A 14,207-nucleotide genomic window follows, 5' to 3' on the forward strand; every position below is an offset into this window, starting at 1 on the left:
TTTTTTTTTTTTCTAGTTGTCCATATCGCAAATGATCCTGTTCAGATGGCCCTGCCTGCTCGCATCCCGCTCGACGTGCGTCATAATCGGTTCAGTGGAACTAGCGCTGTTGTTTCGGAGGTAGTACAAGGTCAGCACACACCCACACCCTTTGCTGATGCAATTTATTAGATCCCTTTGTTTTACCCAAGCCCACTTGGCGATGAAAAGTTTAAAGATCATGATCCTAACAAGATGTACCAGGCTGGTGAATTCTTTACATTCAAATGCAACACCAAGGACCTTGACTCGGACCAGACGATCGATCATGTAGAAGTGAACTGGACGAGAGTATCAAGGTTCAGTCCGTTCATGAAAATGAAGGACAATACTGGATATCTTGTATTCCACTGCACTGGATTCAAACTACCTCAGGGATCTACTGTAGATGATCTTGACCCCCTCTTGGTGAACGAGATCAAGAGGGATATGACGGCTTATGCAACTGCACCAGCCGAATATAATCCAAACGCAAAGAATGTCACAAGTTGGACCTACTTTAGAGATAACTTTGATACTATTGTCAGTAAAGGAGCAAACTAGCTTCTATAACAAAATAAATCTATGTATGTGATGATATGCGCAATATGCGAGGAATCTTTTTCATGAAAAATGATATTTTATTTATAGTCCAAATGAGCGCATAAATAATATGATAAATGTCCACTCGGACCCTTTCAATCCTTTTGGAAGTGAATGATAAGAAACTACCCTCTATGGATCAAGGGTAAAAATGTAAAAAGAAAGTCTTTTTGTCATAATTACGGCAACCATTGTACGTTATGTGCCTTTCGTTAGTCTGTTATCTTATTTTCATTGTTCTGTTAAGTAATACATCATCTTTAGTACTATCCGCGATGCTCATGTTTACTGTCGGCGCAAATTGAACGTAACAAACTTAATACATTATAATTGAAGTGAAAGAAAAGATCCAATACAGTTATCGCATCGCCAATTTAGAGTGAATGATGGTTAGGAAAACGTGATCAAATTCAATTACTTCCCTGTCTCACGACAATGGGACTTAGCCTTGTTGACATACGTCTTAGCCTTATTAATATCGTTGGTACACGTCAATGTAGCCTCAACAATGTCCCAAGTTTGGCCGAAGAGCTCAGACAGATGAGGTTCCGTGACATGGTATTTGGTCGTGAGTAAGTCTTGGATAGGTTCCCAATCATCATTGTCGTCGCACTTAAGGAATTCCTTAGTTAATTGCACGTTGGCAAGGTCGAGAATGGATGAAAGGCCGCATTTCATCCAATACTGTTGGTCGTTGGCGATAGGGTCACTGGCATTGCATTTTTCGAAAAATTTGAGAGCTTCGTGCTTGATCCTTGTCTCAAAGCGCTGCCTTGAAAGGCCATACTATTGGATTCCTGCTTGGATAAATACAATGAGAGCAGATCAGATGTACTAAGTTCATTTGGTGGGACATCGCCATCATTATTGTCAACGCCATAGTTGTCACCATCGTTATTTTCGGACTGCTGCTAATGGATAGGCCGGTCATGATCATTTTCCTTGTCATCGCTTTCATCAGGGTGGCCTTGGATATTGCCAATCGCTTAATTCAATTATTGTTCATATTCTGCTGCGCCCAAGCGAGTGACCTTAGCGCTATTGATTCAGCCCACTTGCATGGCAAATGCTTTCTCTTGTTCAAGGACCTAGGTTTGGGAAAATCGGAAGGAGGTGTCTTTGTACTTGTAATATTTCGCCAACTGTGAACGGTAGCTCTGCAATGAATAGTAGTCTTTTCTTTTACTGGTAATGGTGCTGAGAGAATAGATCACCATACTCTTGGCTATTATTGCCTTTTTTTTTTTTTTCAAACATTTCGCTTTACTTGAACAGCTCTTTGATCACCAAGGCATAGTTTGCCCAATCAGCAACCTTTAATACACTGAACAAAGGAAGCATGCCATATCCGCTGTATTTGTCAGAATGTACGTGAAATTCTGGTGTAATGCCTGTTGTATTCAGCTTTAGTGTTATTGAAAAAATGCTATTAAGTCGATGACTTGCGAATTACATTCTTTATGAAAAAGAGCTGAATATTATTAATCTAAGTTTATCAGCATGATTTAATGTGGTCAATGTGATTATTCTCAATGCTACACTAGCAGTTACTATTATTATTACAAGTTATTCTTATCAGATACGATAGAGGAATGTAAAGTAGAATGTATGCTCTACTGTAAGGCTATAATCGAGCTATTATAATGATTCATATCAAGCACGTCAATATCATTGGGTATGGGACAACCTTTGTTTGGCATAATGGTATAATAAGTTATATTTTCAAGTGGTAGGTATAATGAGGAAAGAACTGGACTAGAGCTAAGATGTTGGATAGTACATCTATTTATGGATAAAAGAAGATGGTGTTAAGGGCAGCAGAATTGATTCGCAGAGGATAGAACTTACGAAGTAAGAAGAAAGCAATCGGCAGATATAGGAAGAATAGAAATAGATTAATGGTCTAAAGGACAATTAGAATAATGTGATAATTGTCTAGTGTTTTATCAAATAAACATGAGTGGGTATTTATATGAAAGTCAGGAATATAGTATGTTAAAAAGAATCAGCTAGTATTGTTGAGCTCTTAATTAAGGGATGTTCAGGGATGACAATATTATCCATGAATTCATATTTAATCGCGCCAAATGGAAATGCAGAAGAAAAAGGGAAGGAAGAAGATACTAAGTATCTGTATTGTCAACACTGTGTTTGGAAAAGTTATCAAGAACATAACCACATCCGAGGCAACGGCAGTTGTAGTAGGCATGACCCACGATGGCGGAGGACTGATGAAAGTGAAAACGGCCGAAACGAAGATTAAGGATGTGATGGTTCCCTTCCCAAGGTACAGGAAACCCGTCCATGCCATCAGTTCTCCAAACTACAGATGTATACACTGTTAGAATAATGTACAGAAAAAAGACTTTTTATTACTATATTATATTACAGAAGCCAAAGCGCGGCTAGGAAGTCTATAGCCATTAAACTATTTACAATGACCTTTTTGTCATTTAGTAGGTCACTAAAGCGTGCCATCATCCTTAGGCAATGCTTGTACTTGGTAAGGATGACGGCTTACCTGGGTCTCTTCGTCTTCCCCTCCAGTGTATACTCTTTGAAGGATTCAAAGCCCCACTTAGAAACCGAGGAGTGCTTGAAATATTCAAGTTTAAGGTTGTCGGATGCAAAGTTAGCAAGGGATGTGTTGGCATACATTATGAATAAAGAGCACTGTTGGGAGATATACAAACAAAATGTGTGATATTGTCGATGAATAGATGTTCATAACTCGGAAGCATAAGTATACAAGTAGATAGAATGAGTTCCTTTGTGATAATTTATAAACAAAGAAAAAGACAAAAAAGAACTTGATTCTTTATATGCAAGAATAAACGTTGTCAGCCGATTGCATATTAGATGTGAAGCGCCATCAACATTCGTCCTTTAGAAAAAAGAACAAAGAAAAGGACTGTTTTTAACCATCTGTACGGACCGAACACGCGAAACATGAGCACACACTTTATTAAAAGCATTGCACTAGAATCTGCTCACTAACGTCTAATCTTGTATTAGTCCAAAAGCAACAATACCGCTACCGCACATACTACCAACTGCTCATCTTGCCGTGCACCTTTGCCAGTTGACTCGGCATATGATGCTTGCCAGACATGCGAAGGACAAGTTGTGGCTTCACGGCATAGGCATTGAGCTGAACAAGAAGAGCAGGAGGACAGTCCAGTGAGACATAGGGGAAGACCTACAGTAGAACTTTCTCAAACCATTCCTGCTGCCTATATTTCTCAGCTACGCCTTTTACGCTCATTGAACTTTGGACGCATGAACAAGGAATACACCCGTTATCACACCCTGCATTGGATTGATGAAAGGCAAGAAGCATCTTCGTTGAGGAATCCTAACTGGGACCAGTCCAGTTACAACTCTTGTCTGACCTACCTGAGTACTTGAAGGACTTGCTTACATGCACAGACAACCAAGGAAAGTAATTTAAGGACAACCTTCGCGAGCGCAACGCTGCCTTTGCGTTTACTTCTTTGAGCTGCGATATGGTTTCTGTCCGGGATTCCGATACCACTAACAACAGCAGAAGAGGATTGAATGCATTTCAAATCCAAGGTGTACTTTGCCATCACCAGTACCGCTTATTCCTTACGACGGCAACGAACCATCCTATGCCCAGCCTTACATATATGGTCCCATCTTATGCTGCATAAAGGAGATCCAAAAGAAACGAAAACCTTAATTTCGAGATCATAACGGAGAAAGCGTGGTACGAGTAGATTTTGGTGCTTCCAAATGACAATAGCAAAAGACCACTTAATAAGAACATAAGCTTCTTCCTTCTTTTTCTCTCTACCAGTTTTCACTGCTGTTAACTGACAAAAAAACATACTCATTAATTATCAATCTCTAAGTGTGTATTATCCTATATTTAACAAAGACAATTTACTAATAAAAATAAAAACTGCCTATAAAAAGCACATAAAAGTCTCAGTTTCTACATTAATGTTTGGAAATGTTCTGGTTAGAATATCCCCAAGCCAAGCCCACATTCTCATGATTAAGAATCATTGTTATCCTCAGATCTGATGCTCCTTTCGATGGGAATAGCTTTATGTTTTAGAGGAGTACCACCAATCATCATTTCCCTTGATGATAAGAAAAAGTGGTTAAAGACTTTAAAAGACAGCAAAGGATTATTCTAATTAAAGTAAATATAGTTTATATAAATGCATCTGGCCAAATTTCTTCAATCATTGGATTACTCATCAACCCCTTGATAAAGCCTCTCCAAACAGCACTTTGAGTAACTGTCTGTGTCCAGTCTGCAAACCGGCTTCCGTCCTGCTCCTGTTGAGACCTTTTACGAGAATGATGACCGTCAATGACAAGTGTCTCAAAGAAAGATTGGCCCAGCTTAGTAGCTGCATCGGAATTCTTGTCTTGCATCAAAACTAAACAGTCACTTGTGAACACGCCTAGTGTTTGACCTTGAAAGAAGGACATGTTTTGTTGAGCACAATTTTCCAAGGAGGCTGGAAGTACGTCTTGCAATAAGCAGCGAAGTAGATGAATACTGCTGTTGTGTTTGTTTGTAGAGTACATTAAGGGTGTCGATAATAAGCAAGATCCAAGCTCAGCTAATACGGTTATTATTGTTAGTATCATTATTAAGCTTGACACAAACATGTATATACCTGCTCTCACTGCGCCTCCGCTCTTGCCAGCTTCTAATACTTCAGATACGATCATAGTGACAAACCAATGACTTCCACCTATTTCTAATGCCGTTTCAAACAAAACCATATCAAGATAATGAGAAACAACATGCTGATCGGCCGTCGTCGGCTTGTTATCCCATAACCTATTTGTGTTGGCATCAACGTCGCTCATAAACATCGATCGTCCGCTTTTGACGATATATCTAAACATCATCTGTGCTTTTTCAAAGAGCATGTCTGGGGTGACAGCCGTGGTCACCGTCTCGGTGTGGAACTGATCTTCTGCCGCGGGTTTTTCAATCTTGAAGTTTTTTAGGATATAGTTTACTAGCTCGGATACCTCCTTTATGAGTATCTCATTTTCTTCCAACTGCTCCTTTCTTAAGAAGGGGGCCTCTTGTCGCTTATATTCCAACAGAGATTCGAGGGACCCTAGGATGGGATGAAGATTCGTTTGACGAGAAAGAGGAATGTTCGATGTGATAAAGAGACGAAGGCAGGCGAGTGCAATGTTTGATTCACCATTCAGTAACTCATCACAGAGCGTCGTGAGTATGCTCATTTGAGTAAAGTCTAGAAATGATTTTTGAAAGTACGAGATCATTCCCATAAGCGTATCGTTTTGTATTTGGCCCTGTGCATACAGCAGAATGCAGCGATGTATAATTGTAGGCGCCATCAACAGTAAGTCTTGAGGCTTAGTTGTCTGTAGTAAGTTGTCAAGGTCGTCTCCTCTTCCGGCTAATGTGCTCAGCCAGCTGTTGATCTGTCTCTCTATTCGGTCGTCTTGTATATCTTGTCCATAGATGAGTGAACCTCGACTGAAGAACTGATATGCAAAGCCATCTGATTCTTTAAAGACCTTATTCAAGTCTCGATAAACCTATTGTACAAGTTAGAGTGTATGATAACACATATTAATAAAAATATAACCTTGAAACGCTTCACGACAGATACAACAAGATTCCAAATTTTGCCAAACTTATTGTAGAGTAATCGAATACCTTCCAACTCTTCCTTTGAACCTCTTCGATTTGACGTTTGCTCATCCATATCTATGTCATTTATACTCTGGTCAGATGCCCAATGATTACAGAAGCGTTCTAGAGGACCTAGTAAATCTGAAGGAGTGTAAAGTTGAAGGATCAAATCAACGCTACAAGGACTTTCGATCAGAGTGTCACAGATCTTGCTGACAGAATAAAAGTCATCCTCTATAGTTTTTTCTTGCAATAGTTGTATGATAAAGTCTATGATCCTTTGTAAATGCAAAGGAGACACCAATCCGATATGTAATAATTCCGTAAGCTCAGCAAACGTCAAATTAGTTCTCAAAATCTCCATACGTTGATCAATATTCTATAAATACACAAACACACAATATAGTAAATAACGGTCGTCTTATCGCAATTTCTATTTTTTTTTTTTTTTCTTTACTTGGTCCACAACAGCAGAAGGTGAAGCTTTTGCTTCTATGCTTTCATCAATTTCCATCATATCTTCGTTGCTCTTGAGTAGTTCCGCAGCCACTTTGGGTCGAACAAAGCCTAGACGTTTGCAAGCATGGACAATGTTTGTATAAATATCATGGTTACTGAGAGCTCTGATCGCTTTCACAACTGCGGAAGCGTTCAAGTCTGTTGAATAACTCATATCGTTAATCATCTTCATGATATCGTCTTCCTCTTCGTCTTCGCCTCCAAACGTGATCTTATCTACTAAGGTAGAGGACATCGAGTCAGGCGCGTAGTATTCAAAACAGCAGGCAGGTTGGCTACATGCATTTAACAAACCAGTAAAGGCTTTGAGCTCTCTTAGGGACGACTCTATAGGATTCATCTTGTTTGGCTTAATAACTGAAATAAAAACCTTGTGTTTCTCTCTCTCTCTTTTACCTCTTTTAATGACTTCCTAATTCCTCGACTGCTGCTCAGTTTCTTTCTTTCTTGCAATTTGCTAATGATAGCGGGTAGCTAGTGAATTTTGGGGAAATTAAAACAAATAATAGCCGAATAACACGCAAAGGTTACCTTTACTAAAACCAAGCTTTTCCATAGCAATCGATTTGTTGCTACTACAATGCTGCACCCTTTTTCTACATCCTCCTTGTTCTTTTCCTCTACAGGTGGCCCTTGACAACTAGTGTTAAGCATGGCTTCACGAAGACCAGTAAGTGCAGTAAACCAAAGTTCTAGATAAAACGATTCATCAAACGATCCCTACACCCTACTTTAGTAAAAAAGCGATTCACTCTGACCTTGAACTCACTTTGACTGTTTGAAGCTTAAGTAATTGATCAACTACAAAATCATTTTCTAAAGATGGCCTTATTTGAACCTAAAGAGACTATCAGACATAGTTTTTCCTTTTGTATATACGTGATGTTATACCATATGATATAAGAAGCCCATAATACCTGCACTAGGCATCGCTCTGGCAGTTCCCTCATCCTCTAATTCATGATACTTCATATGTACTGCCATTCTCCTTTCTGATTCACTATCTGTCAATCTCTGAACAAGTGCCAACAATTTCTGCACATGAACGTTTTGCATCACAGCTGCAACCGCGTTATTTCTTATAAACTGATCAGAAGGAATCAATCTATTTTGACAAGAAAGCCATGGCTCTACCAAATATAAAAACATGCTTTTTTATTAGACCCTGTATATTATATGCACTTATTTTGTTACCATGACCCAACTCGTGTTGACGCCTTTGATTATTTCTGACTTCAAAAATACGTTTTGCCCCCTTTTTCTCGACCAGGTAAATCATGATTTGAGCGGCCAGTGCAGCATTATCGGCCTCTACCAGTCGTTTCCCCTTTTTCCTTTCTTCAATGACCGATTCAGTCACACTTTTGACCTCTTTGACATCTTCGTCCATTCGTTGTGTATTGTCTAAATCAAGCGTGGCATCAAAATCATATCCAGACATAGATCGCTGGGATTGAAGCGAGACTTGTGAATCGAATCCGTTCTGTGTGTTGTGAAAGGAAATGGCTGATGTTAAAGTAATGGGTGAATGAGCAGGTGATGCTGATGGACAGTATTGATCGGGATAGAGACCGACTGCGACTACACAAGATAAAAGATCAAGCAGGTCATTCAAGAGATCAACCCAGGGATGGTGTTTCCCTTGCTGTAGACTGGATACAACTGTATCTGTGTCGATGGCTGTGGATAGTAAAACGAGTAGTAACTTCAAAATGTAGGACCATTGCGTTGGGCTTTTGCTCACGGTGGATGGTCCAAACTGTACAAGCTGAGATATAAACGTTTCCAAGGAAATGAAGCTTGTCTTAACGTTGTTGCTATCTATTGTATTATTGCCTGTAGTTGCAAATGTTAAATAGGATTCAAGTAGAGGATCAGACACTTTGGTTAAAGAAAATATAGAGCTCAATAAGAGTTCTATATATTTGTGTGTGTGTCAAATGGTGAGCTTTTTACGTTTTTGGTGGGATTTTCTCTGTCTCTTTTTTTACCACAAAGCTCATTTTCAGTGTTTGTGTCATTTAAGCATTCTTTTGTTGGTATGGACCACTATTAAAAAAGAGAATAAGTATAAAAAAAAAAGAATGAGAGAATAAGAGGGGAGGTGCCTTTTTTCATACTTGTTCACATGAGAATCCATGTAAGTAGGCATATCGAAGCACTACTTCAAGTTGCTTAGTTGAGCTCATTAAAAAAAAAAAAAAAGGAAAACAACAGAGATATCAGCCAAAGGCGCGCTTTTTTTTATTTAAAAAACAAGACAGAAATTTCGATAGGACCGCATGAAGGATGAAAAGGGGATAGGGAAAGGAAGGTTGGTTAGTGAAATAAAAAAAGAAACTACTTGACAATGGGACCAATATTTTTAATAGTAAAACAACCCTAGCTAACAACAATAGGTTAAAAAGGTATATATATAGCGTAAAAAGATTCAATTTCTTTCTTCTCAAGATAAAATGAATCTCTTTCTTTTGATACTCTTATCCATTACCTGTGTACTTGCTCAAGGCAACAGTACACGTATTTTTGGGCAACACAAGTTGGTTGCTTATCTCGTTGACTGGGACATTCCTACTGTTATTCCTTGGGAAAAGCTTGACCATGTAGCCTATGCATTTGCTGTGCCTGATGAGTCTGGGAACTTGATACAGTTTGATACGGCACGACTTATGAAAGGTAAGGCATGTAGAATTAATTTTGAAAGGAAAAATATACAAGTTATATCTGCATTAGTTGTCAATGAAGCACACGAGAAGAATAAAGGCGTAAGCTTGGCTGTTGGAGGGTAATAGTATCTATTTAAGCTAGTAGCATTACCTAATATCTTTTTCTCTATCTATTTCTCTACAGATGGACTGGTTCTTTGTACTTTAGCTCTCTGTTAAGAACAGACGCCTCCAGAAAGGACTTTGCTATTAAGCTACTTAATGCTGTAGAGGAATACAAGTTGAATGGTCTCAACATTGATTGGGGTAAATCACTCGTAAAGCCTATTCGTCTCTCTGACGTCTTTAATTAGAGTACCCGAATGACCCTCATGGTGTATCATGTAATGAAAAGTAAGTAATTCAAATCATGCTCCTTTTTTTTCTCATTGTTTTCTCTGTTGTAGGGATAATGAAGATACTAGTAACTTCTTGGCTTTCATTCAACTTGTTCGACAGATGCTTGATGAGAAGTATCCTGAAGAACATAAACTGGTTACAACCGCTGTCAGTACTTATACTTATTTGGATTCTGAAGGGAAAAGAATAGAACACCTGGATGAAGGGTGGTCAAAGTATATGGATGCTTTCTATATCATGGTAACCACTTTCCTTCACTTGGGTAGAGGAAAAAAAGAGAAGCTAATGAACTTTGAATAGGCATATGACCTAAGCGGTAGCTTTAGTACAACTTCTGGTGCTAATGCACCTTTGAATATCGGAAATGCTAGTGAACCTACGTTAAGCGGTGCTGCAGCTGTCGATACCTGGATCAAGGCTGGTATCCCCTCTCATCAAGTATTCTTGGGCGTTCCTTTCTATGGATACACTCATAGGACTAGCCAACAGGTCACCGCGAGCAGCGGTATTCATGTACCTTTTGACAGACAGATCGAGCAAATGAAGGGAGATGAATATGATGGCTACGCAGCTGATCCTTGCCCTGACGCTCGTCCCTCTTATTCAGGTGAGATGCAGTGGAGAACAATAGAACAGGAAGGTATTGTTCGTAATTCTTCTGGATGGATTACCTACTGGGACCCCACAAGTCAAACACCTTTTGCGTACAAACAAGACAATCAGCAGTTTTTGACTTTTGATGACCCTACTTCTTTATTTATTAAGGCACACTATGCCAAGGACCATCAACTTGGAGGATTGATGCTTTGGTCACTTGAAATGGATGATGTCAACAGCACACTTTTGAATGCATTGCAAGTGGTTAGGACATAACATGTGTTTATTTATATAACCAATAAAATTCAAAGATACTATCTGTTGGCATTATTCTTTCAATAACCCATTGTCTTTGCTTTACTTTTTCAAAAAACACTCGCTCTTCAGGGCTTCGTTCCTTGTAACTCAAGAGCGCTCTTGAATTTTTGTTGTCTAGTAGCCAATCTAGTGTGTCCAAGAGTACGTCGTGTGATGATTGATTATAGAGCACGTCCGTCAACAACACCAGATCTACATCTCTATATTCTTCTTGTCTTACGCCTCCCCATGGCAACTCTCTGACAGAAACGATGTCTTTGGTCTTCATCAAGTCAACATTTTGCTGCATGATCCCTAGAGCATCTGCCAGGTCGGTCAAATAAACTTTGTGTGGGCGCAATACTTCAGCTGCATAAATTCCTACCAATCCAGTGCCACTTCCTACATTCATCAGCTTTTCATTAATCTATGGTCTGTCCATTCTCTCTCTCTCTCTCTTTTTAGTTACCAAGCTCTATCAAGGCTTTATAATTCAATTCATTCTTATGTTCTTTTAAAAACTGACACATGCTTAAACCACAATCCCTAATTATACATGTATCAACAACAAGAAAGAGAGAGAAAAAAGAGAATAAATAAAGGAGAGGAAATTAACACATCATGATGATTTACACAATTCTCTCTCTCTTTTTTTTTTTTTTTGCTCACCAAACATGTCGCGCGATGCTCTGGACAGTGTCTTCACGAATACGAACTATCCTTTTCTCATTGACCCTTAGTATTCTCTCTGCTTGATCTCCGCTCAAGGTGTTAAGATGTCTTTGCTTGGCAACGGTTGTATGGATAGGTGCTGACCATGTAGGAATGACCCAGATAGACGAAGAAGAGATGTATGCATTTTGCCAAACTGAATGGCCACTAGCAGAGCTTCTAGCTGAGGGAGCTAAAAACATGCCAAACTGAATATTTTCTTTAGCTCCCAAAGGTAAAGGTTTTCCTGGCAGTTGCTCAATAACAAGTCTAGTTACTGTGCCCCCACCTTGGAATGGATCATAAGTCACTGTTATATCTCGAGAAAGCGGACTGGTAGTTGTAATTGTTTGTTTCTTCTTTTTGACATCCAACACTCTCAAGCCAAGCTGTGGACATCCTTGTAGACTGCATATAATGGGTAAAGATTCCCAGTAAGCACGATCGCCAAGATCGCTTTCAACAGCCCAAACAATAGTAAAATGCTGACCAACGACATATTCATCAGGTGGTGGCTTCAGAAAGCGAACATAATATAAAGGGATCTCTGTCATGTCAAATAAATAAAAATAAAAAGAAAGAAAAAAATTTCTCTTACAAGACCGAAGAGAGAGCGAGGCCAGAGATTAAAGAGCCTCTCTTTCTCTCTCTGTCCCTGAATTATTTCGAGCCAATGTTTCTCTCTTTTTTATATGAATATAAAATGTAAAGTGATGCGTCATGCATTAGAACCACATGATATAAAGGTAAAAGGGGGGAAATAATAAATGTATAATATTACATTGCCATACTGGCTTGAAGAGCCTTAAGCTCTGCCTCTTCATCATCCTCGATGTCATTAGTTCTGGAAGCTATACATATACATATTATATAAACAGTCCTTTCTCTCTTTATATTTATCTTACCTGGTACATGCACAGGTACATTGGGAGCAGTGATAACTGGTGAAGGCGTCTCTAACATCTTGGCATCCAATTCTTCTTGTTCCAACTCTTCCAATTCATTAAGCAACTCCTCCTATAATATATAGTTGATAAAGATGTTCATATTCATATATTCATGTATACCTCATCCAACTCATCTCCCACACCAACTGGTCTAGAAATAGCTTCTGAAATTTCATTTGCAATATCCATTTGATCACGGATATCGTCCATTGTTGCATCCACCTTATCAATATCCCTATACAAGATTATTAGCTATCAAAGCCATAATCATATATTAGACTTACATTGATCCATGTATATTCTTCATAGCTTCGGCACCAGCACGCATAGCACTCATAGTCTCCAAGTTAACATTAGCATTCTCAATAGCCATCATTTGTGTTTCAATTGTCATTCTAGCCCCGTTTATTTTCTCAATGTTGCCTTCATATGCCTTCTTTCTTTTAAGTGCCATTAAAGCAACTATAAACAGATAAGTCTCCATTCATTCTTCTTGTTCTTGTTTTACCTCTTCTATTCTTTGTAGCATTCAGTTTGGCAATCTTTAGTTCGTTCTCTGCCTTTGTTTCTAAAAATGTCTGTCTTTTCTCCAACATGTCCAAAGTTTCACGTAGCTTATAAATAGCATCCTTGGCTGTTGTTTTTGACTTTGCTTTGCCGAAGAAGAGATTCATTTCTTTTCAAAAAATATATAAAAGAAGAAAAAAAAGACAAAAAAGCTACGCTCAAATAAATTTACGTCATGTGGACTTTGTATCATTATTTATTTCAATAGTACGCAAAAAGGGATTGTTTTTTAGAAGCATATCTTGTTTAAATGAAGCGAATCATCGTCCTTTACGACTGTTTGTCAACAGCACATATAAGCATACACATATACATTGTATACAGGCTCACAGAAATCGATAGTTCATGCTCAAGCACCACTCAGCCTAATTTAAGAAAGTAATGTTGGTAGCATATAACCATTTATGCATTTACTTTCAATTGAGAATGTTCAACATATGCACACACACATATATATGTATATATAATTAGATATTTCCACAAGACAAAAAGAAAGAGAGAAAGAAAGAGAGAGTTAAACGTTCAACTGTAGAACACACTACTTTTTTATTATACTGCAACCGATACTTTCTTCAGTTAAACTTGACAACACACAGATCAAAGATACATTTCCTTGTATAGCATCGTTTGACTGGTGAAGGGTATGCCTTGAAGCATCTTGTTCCCGTGGGCACGCCAGATGACCTGAAGGGTACAGCCAGACAGGGACAGGAGAGACACTAGGAGCAACGGGGCTTATAATCGTGTTGCCTGGTTGAATGGTCGTCGCTGTAACCGTCATGACTGCTTGTTCGGTTTGGCACAATGAGCACTGCAGTTCAGAAAAGAAAAAATGAAGGGCCATTGATCATAGGGCAGCTTTAGTAGGGCACTAGAAGAAAAAATGAGAAATGTTTACAATCAGGTGACCACGACATCGACATGCTGGCGAAAGATACTGACGAGGGATAAGTGTGTGTAGGCGTTGCGTACAAGGAACAGATCTATACAACAATCGATACCATGTGCTACGGGGTCGGAGGAGGGAGAGATAGTCACCAAAATATGACTCACGACGCAAGAGACACCTCGGGATCATAACGTTTGTGTTCTTGCGATAAGCGGTAGGGGGATGGAGACCAGAAGCAGATATCTTATACACGCTGGGGATGGTAAGGGGAGTCAGATCAATCGAAGCTGTTTCCAGATCTTCTAGTGACGTGCTTCCTGGGATGCATAATG

General features: G+C 39.0%; 6 protein-coding genes across 6 annotated transcripts in view; 2 read left to right on the forward strand and 4 right to left on the reverse strand.

Moving 5' to 3' along the window:
* RHIMIDRAFT_249469 (DUF1838-domain-containing protein) overlaps nucleotides 1-582 on the forward strand; it is a gene marked incomplete at both ends in the record, with an annotated part of 1,006 nt that extends 424 nt beyond the window's left edge. Inside the window, 2 exons of the mRNA XM_023610624.1 lie at nucleotides 17-75; nucleotides 172-582. Coding sequence (XP_023468219.1) covers nucleotides 17-75; nucleotides 172-582 — 470 coding nt within the window. The remainder of the gene's footprint in view (nucleotides 1-16; nucleotides 76-171) is intronic.
* Nucleotides 583-1,035: 453 nt separating this feature from the next.
* On the reverse strand, nucleotides 1,036-1,570 carry RHIMIDRAFT_235287 (uncharacterized protein; the record flags this gene model as incomplete). The annotated part of the gene is made up of 2 exons (XM_023608330.1): nucleotides 1,036-1,407; nucleotides 1,457-1,570. The coding sequence occupies 2 exons, from the start codon at nucleotides 1,568-1,570 to the stop codon at nucleotides 1,036-1,038; spliced, it is 486 nt and encodes a 161-aa protein (XP_023468220.1).
* Nucleotides 1,571-4,474: 2,904 nt separating this feature from the next.
* RHIMIDRAFT_275346 (uncharacterized protein) lies at nucleotides 4,475-9,006 on the reverse strand. The gene is made up of 11 exons (XM_023612543.1): nucleotides 8,923-9,006; nucleotides 8,794-8,851; nucleotides 7,997-8,719; nucleotides 7,694-7,932; nucleotides 7,572-7,640; nucleotides 7,334-7,522; nucleotides 7,199-7,276; nucleotides 6,741-7,142; nucleotides 6,237-6,662; nucleotides 5,280-6,186; nucleotides 4,475-5,222 (listed from the first exon to the last, which is right to left on the reverse strand). The coding sequence occupies exons 1-11, from the start codon at nucleotides 8,989-8,991 to the stop codon at nucleotides 4,804-4,806; spliced, it is 3,579 nt and encodes a 1,192-aa protein (XP_023468221.1). The 5' UTR covers nucleotides 8,992-9,006; the 3' UTR covers nucleotides 4,475-4,803.
* A 252-nt stretch (nucleotides 9,007-9,258) lies between these two features.
* Nucleotides 9,259-11,083, forward strand: RHIMIDRAFT_303954 (glycoside hydrolase; the record flags this gene model as incomplete). Its single annotated transcript, XM_023614432.1, has 6 exons — nucleotides 9,259-9,478; nucleotides 9,536-9,587; nucleotides 9,653-9,774; nucleotides 9,822-9,861; nucleotides 9,915-10,107; nucleotides 10,168-11,083. 6 exons carry the CDS (start codon nucleotides 9,259-9,261, stop codon nucleotides 10,738-10,740), a joined length of 1,200 nt encoding a protein of 399 aa, XP_023468222.1. The 3' UTR covers nucleotides 10,741-11,083.
* Nucleotides 10,458-12,137, reverse strand: RHIMIDRAFT_102434 (uncharacterized protein). The gene is made up of 3 exons (XM_023605130.1): nucleotides 11,431-12,137; nucleotides 11,231-11,307; nucleotides 10,458-11,163 (listed from the first exon to the last, which is right to left on the reverse strand). Exons 1-3 carry the CDS (start codon nucleotides 12,024-12,026, stop codon nucleotides 10,748-10,750), a joined length of 1,089 nt encoding a protein of 362 aa, XP_023468223.1. The 5' UTR covers nucleotides 12,027-12,137; the 3' UTR covers nucleotides 10,458-10,747.
* On the reverse strand, nucleotides 12,138-13,138 carry RHIMIDRAFT_102433 (uncharacterized protein). Its single transcript, XM_023605129.1, has 5 exons — nucleotides 12,928-13,138; nucleotides 12,704-12,881; nucleotides 12,540-12,654; nucleotides 12,378-12,489; nucleotides 12,138-12,323 (listed from the first exon to the last, which is right to left on the reverse strand). Exons 1-5 carry the CDS (start codon nucleotides 13,091-13,093, stop codon nucleotides 12,250-12,252), a joined length of 645 nt encoding a protein of 214 aa, XP_023468224.1. The 5' UTR covers nucleotides 13,094-13,138; the 3' UTR covers nucleotides 12,138-12,249.
* Nucleotides 13,139-14,207: the final 1,069 nt, after the last annotated feature.

The sequence above is a fragment of the Rhizopus microsporus genome (assembly GCF_002708625.1).
Source record: "Rhizopus microsporus ATCC 52813 unplaced genomic scaffold scaffold_4, whole genome shotgun sequence".
Taxonomy (NCBI): Eukaryota; Fungi; Mucoromycota; class Mucoromycetes; order Mucorales; family Rhizopodaceae; genus Rhizopus; species Rhizopus microsporus.